This window comes from Camellia sinensis, unplaced genomic scaffold (assembly GCF_055761805.1).
Source record: "Camellia sinensis isolate YWXY unplaced genomic scaffold, ASM5576180v1 Unanchor11, whole genome shotgun sequence".
NCBI lineage: Eukaryota > Viridiplantae > Streptophyta > Magnoliopsida > Ericales > Theaceae > Camellia > Camellia sinensis.
In genome coordinates, this window is record NW_028128989.1 from 6,566,320 (window position 1) to 6,572,202 (window position 5,883).

Below are 5,883 nucleotides of genomic sequence, written 5' to 3' on the forward strand. Positions count from 1 at the left end.
TCAATTAGGCACCTCATTTCGCATATTGGCATATTTTGTTTCGTTCATGCGGGCTTGTAGTTTGTGTAATAATTTTCGTATGTAACAAGGGGTCCATAAGATGTGCCCAATTCGCTAAGTTGACGAATGGCATTGCGTTCAATTATAATCTGATTCAGCTCAGCTTAGGTACTTGGTCGACCGACGTAATGAATCAGCCTGTGCATGCGAGCTTTAGGAGCCGAATGGGGATATGATTTGCAGAAGGGACTCCGAATCCGGAGGCTTATTTGAGCCAATCGTGATATCCACGAAGGGCGCTCCGAATCCGGAGGCTTAATCGGCCCCAACGTGTCATGCACCGAAGGGGGCTCCGAATCTTGAGGCTTATTTGAGCCAATCGTGATATCCACGAAGGGCGTTCCGAATCCGAAGACTTAATCGGCCCCAACGTGTTTTGCACCAAAGGGGGCTCCGAATCCGGAGGCTTAATCGGCCCTAAGGTGTCATGCACCGAAGGGGGCTCCGAATCTGGAGGCTTATTTGAGCCAATCGTGATATCCACGAAGGCCACTCCGAATCCGGAGACTTAATCAGCCCCAACGTGTTTTGCACCGAAGGGAGGCTCCGAATCCGGAGACTTAATCGGCCCCAACGTGTTTTGCACCGAAGGGGGCTCCAAATCCGAAGGCTTAATCGGTCCTAAGGTGTCATGCACCGAAGGGCGCTCCGAATCCGGAGGCTTATGTGAGCCAATCGTGATATTCACGAAGGGCGCTCTGAATCCGGAGACTTATTTGAGCCCATCGTGATATCCATGAAGGGCGCTCCGAATTCGGAGACTTATTTGAGCCAATCGTGATATCCACGAAGGGCGCTCCGAATCCGGAGACTTAATCGACCTCAACGTGTTTTGCACCAAAGGGGGCTCCGAATCCGGAGGCTTAATCGGCCCTAAGGTGTCATGCACCGAAGGGCACTCCGAATTCGGAGACTTATTTGAGCCAATCGTGATATCCACAAAGGGCGCTCCGAATCCGGAGACTTAATCGGCCCCAACGTGTTTTGCACCGAAGAGGGCTCTGAATCTGGAGGCTTAATCGGCCCTACGGTGTCATGCACCTAAGGGCGCTCCGAATCCGAAGGCTTATTTTAGCCAATCATGATATCCACGAAGGGCGCTCCGAATCCAGAGACTTATTTAAGCCAATCGTGATATCCACGAAGGGCGCTCTGAATCCGGAGACTTAATTGGCCCCAACGTGTTTTGCACCAAATCCGGAGGCTTAATCGGCCCTAAGGTGTCATGCACCGAAGGGCGCGCCGAATCTGGAGGCTTATTTGAGCCAATCGTGATATCCACAATGGGCGCTCCGAATCCGGAGACTTAATTGGCCCCAACATGTTTTGCACCGAAGGGGGGCTCCGAATCTGGAGGCTTATTTGACACTATAATAGGAAGTGAATTGCACAATGGAAAAAGATGAGACTTTTCATTTGTAGAAGTCAGCTAAATACAAGTATCAAAGCCCACAAGTCGGGTCAGTGATAGAACTTTCATAAAACTGTTCATGCTAACTGCTGGCAGCCACGGATCTCTTCAACGCCACGGGCTGTCGGGAAGCGCATAAGCTAATGATAGGTGCTTGGCACGGCCTGCATGATATGCAACCAGGTTCGCCCCATGATGACATTATACGGCGAAGGAAGCTTTACGACCAAGAATTCAACCTTGACTATTCTGGAGCCCGCTCGAACGGGTAGCGTGATCTTCCCCAACGGGTACTCTGGATTCGTGTTGAAGCCGAATAACGGATAAGGCGCCGAAGACAGATCTGACTCGTTGAAGCCGAGTTTGATGGGGGTCTCATAATACATAACCTCTGACGTACTCCCTGGATCTACGAGAATGCGTTCGATGATAAACTGGTTTACGCGTAATCTGATAATCAACGGATCAATGTGGGAGATTGTCATGCCGACAAGATCAGAATTGTTGAAAGCAATACTCGAAGCTTTTTTGGGCCGTTTGGTTGGAGTATGTTGCTCTCGGGGGACTGGATGCGATTGATTTGTGTGCACGGTTAGAGGTGCTGGCAGGCTGTATATCATATGGATCACGCCAAGTGGAGGTGAATCTTGTCTTAAGGCTAGTGCCTTGGTTGGGTTGCCTTTTCTTACGTACTGTTGCAGCCGGCCATCTTGCACCAATTCCTCCAGGTGATCTTTTAACGCATAGCAACTTTCAGTTTCGTGGCCATAATCTTTGTGATACTCGCAGCGCTTATCCCGCCTTCGTGTGTCAGGAGGGCCTACCATCTTTGACGGCCATTTGAAGAACGGGAGATGTTGGATTTTGGACATAATCGCATTGATCAGCTCTATCAGTTCCGTATATTTTTTGTCAGTACGTCTCGTGCGCCTGCGGTCGACTTGCAGTTGTTCATTCGTTCGGTGAGAGCACTGATCGTTCGATCGGCGAGAATCCCACCTTTTATCTCATTTACCCCACTACCGTGGTTTTGGGCTTTGAGGCGGTACGGAACTTATTGGCTGAGCAATTTCAGGGGAGGCCATTTTATTGGATACGCGTCCGGCTTTAACCCGCAAGGCATCGTCCTCTACCTTGCAGTATTCTTCAACTTTCTTCATCAACCCCCAGACCGTTTTTGGGGGTCTTCTGGTCAAAGAACTACGAAGGGCACTGTCTGGTTACAATCCCATTTTGAAGGCGGTGATGGCCATGGAGTCGTTGCAAGCATCGTTAACAAGATTAAAGCATTCCCAATAACACGCCGAATACGCTCTCAGTGTTTTTTCAGGTTGAATTTGCATCGCCCAGAGAGAGTCTGCTGGTTTCGGCTGGACCTCGTTGGTGATAAATCTGGCCCTGAAGGACTTCTGTAATTGATGGAAGCTTTTGACCAAAGCCGGCTCCAATTTGTAATACCACCTAACTGCCAGAGGTCCCAAGCTGCTGGGGAATATTCGGCAAATGAGGGCCTCGTTGTCTGCATGCAATGTCATGGCTTGCTTGTAGTGACGGATGTGATCGGTGGGGTCTGGTTTTCCATCGTAGAGGGTAAATGACATAGCTTTGAACTTCTTGGACAGAATTGCCCTTACAATCCGTCGGACAAAGGAATCGCGCTGATCTTCTTCATCCGAACTGTTTCTCCTGCGCTTATTCCTTGTTCATAGACTTTTTTTAGAGGAGCTGGAGGTTTCGGATCGTCCCTTCCTGTCGGGCTCCGTGGATAATGAGTTGGAGTCACTATCGGTGTCCCTTGGTTGGGCTCGAGGTCGTTGTTCACCTGCCCTTGGAGGTCATTCGGGACCTTGGCGCGCGGCTCCTCTGGATTTCGCTACTTCCAGGGCCAAATCTTGACGGAGACGTTCATTTTCAGCGATCATATTCTCCAGCCTCTGTTCATTCTGCTTTGTTTGTTTCATAATTGCTTGCATTGTCTCTTGCACTGAAGTCGTTGGTGAGTCGAAGTTCAAAGCGCGTCTTGCAGCGATGGTTTCCTTTCCGAGCATATTTGCTGGAGTAAGGTCATCCCTCTATGTAATCTCGTCAGTGGCTACCAGAGGATCTTCAGTTATGCCTTCCATGGATGTATTCGAGTATTTCCACAGACGGCGCCAATTGTGTGGAAGTGGTTTGGAAATACCCTTCGGATTCTGGGAGACGCTAAGAGTCCTCAGATAGTCACCTGAAAGGAAATAAACACTCCGACGTGGGTGTCAGAATTAGCACTCCGACGGACAAGTCAGTCTCAAGCTCTAGGTTATTTGTATTCTAAGTTAAACAAGGAGATTTTTACCCTTCTTTTTTCTCACCTTCTCTTTATCTGTAGTTCCTGTATTTATACTCGTTTCCTGGGCCTCGGGGCCAGGGCCTACTCGTTACTCATTGTCCTCTCTCATATTCAGCTCCATGGATTTATGCTTATCCGGCCTATCTATTGTATTCGGCCTCCTGAGCGCGCCGAATAACGCCAAATAGTGTATGTTCTGCAGAGTACGCTCTTCCCAGCATTGCCAATTATTTGGCTCCCACATAGTTAATTTGTATTATTCTTTCGGACCCTCCGTCGAGAGGGCTAATTTTGTAATAAGTGTGCGTGAATGTGTGAATGTCTTCCAACCCCACGTCCTTCTCCCTTTCACTTACCTGTTTTCAATGGTTAGTTTTAGGACATATTTCATTTTAGCATCCTTATGCTATGCATATTTGCATCCATTCATCTGCATTGCATGCACCGGGCTCAGCGCATCATGCTAACTGCATCGTATTTCAATTCCGACTTGAATACATGTACTAAATTGCATCTCACATGCCATCTTAGATTAGCCGAGCCTATTCTAGCTGCATTTTGCATGTGTTGCATTAGCCATCTTAACATGAATTAGGATCATGCATTGATTACTAACTAGTTCTTTGTTTTGGCTTGGAGTACACTGTGAGTGTTTATGCTTTAGCATCTTGCATAAGTGTAAGTGTTGTCATGATAGCATACTTACCATGAGGCTAATTGTTTATATGATATAACTGTCTGAATGCCTGTGGGTGAAGGTTGGATTGCTTGAATTAGAACAATTCATTGAAATCCGCGTTTTAGCCTACTTACGAGTAGCAAAATTCAAAACCATTTCCAAACAAATGGATATGCGATGCTTTGTTACAAATTAGGTGATCTAGTCTACACTTGTTTTGCTGTGCGCATCACGTAGTAAAGATTAGCCAATTAACCGGAATAAGAACGCATGTGTTTTCAAAAACCCGATATCATGCGTAGTACAGGCCGATCTTCGGATCGGGCGAGCGGGGGTGCTCATAGATGACCTTCCCTAATCGTACCCAAGTTCCCGAGCCGAGACAACTTTGGTGATGACGGACACGTGACCTTAGGCAACGAGTCAGGGTTTCCTAAATTTCCCCCAAAATAAATATTTAGGTGGCAACTCTGTATCTGGAAAAGCAATCCATGTTTGACACTTATTTCTTAAAAATCTATTTTTCAAAAACGATTTGCCAGATTTGGACTCTTTAGTGATTTATCAGTCGTGCATTGCACTTTGCAAGGTTAGATTAAAAACCTTGACAAATGAGTCTGAACTGTGGTAGCATAAGCCTCGAGGGTGCGTCCACAGCATGTTGTCGAAAACTCTGCCAAAGACGGTCGTCGCAGTCACCGACGTCAGAAAATCGATGAATAAGGCTGGGAATATCCAACTCTCCGTTGTGAACCAAGGATCGAGCCTCATGTAAAGTGAGCCCACACATCCTTTCTAAAGCTTGAATATGACCAAAATGGGACTGGGGCAAGATTTTCTCGTCATGCCGGGATTCCATCAAAACTTGGAATTCTTCAATTGTAGGGCATATCTCTTGCCCCCCAAAGCTGAACACGTGCGTAACTAGGTTCCAACATCTAGCTACAGCATGTAGGAACAAAAAACAAAGCGGAAAACGGCTTAGCGGGAATAGTGCATTTATCCCGAAATCCCAAAAGTTTACTTTTTCTGAGCCATCTAAAGTTGCAATCCAATTTGAGAGTTTTTTGGTAAAGAATGGCTCTATTTGTGGCAAAAACAGAGCTGGAATGAAGAAACTACGAAGTTCCAACTTTTGTAGAAGATAAGGCACTGAATGGAAGATAGGTGGCAAGAATCTAGCGGTCCCTCACACTGATGGCCGACCGGCTAGTGATGATGGCCGATAGCCACCTTTTGTAGCCGACTGGCCACCACTGGTGGCCGACAGCCTTTGTTCATGGCCGGCAACATTCTTGTTTGTCCTGTGGTCTTCCTATGTGTTGAGAGTGATGAGAATCTGTGTTTTGTTCTGCTCTTTGCGCATTGTGTTGTCCTGTTTTAGTTAGTTTTGTTGAGCCGTTT

The 5,883-nt window shown here is 47.1% G+C and overlaps 1 protein-coding gene across 1 annotated transcript; it reads right to left on the minus strand.

The window, feature by feature from the left end:
- Positions 1-1,611: 1,611 nt before the first annotated feature.
- Positions 1,612-2,298, minus strand: LOC145814492 (uncharacterized). The gene has a single exon (XM_082911323.1). It carries the CDS (start codon positions 2,296-2,298, stop codon positions 1,612-1,614), a length of 687 nt encoding a protein of 228 aa, XP_082767449.1.
- Between the last annotated feature and the right edge of the window lie 3,585 nt (positions 2,299-5,883).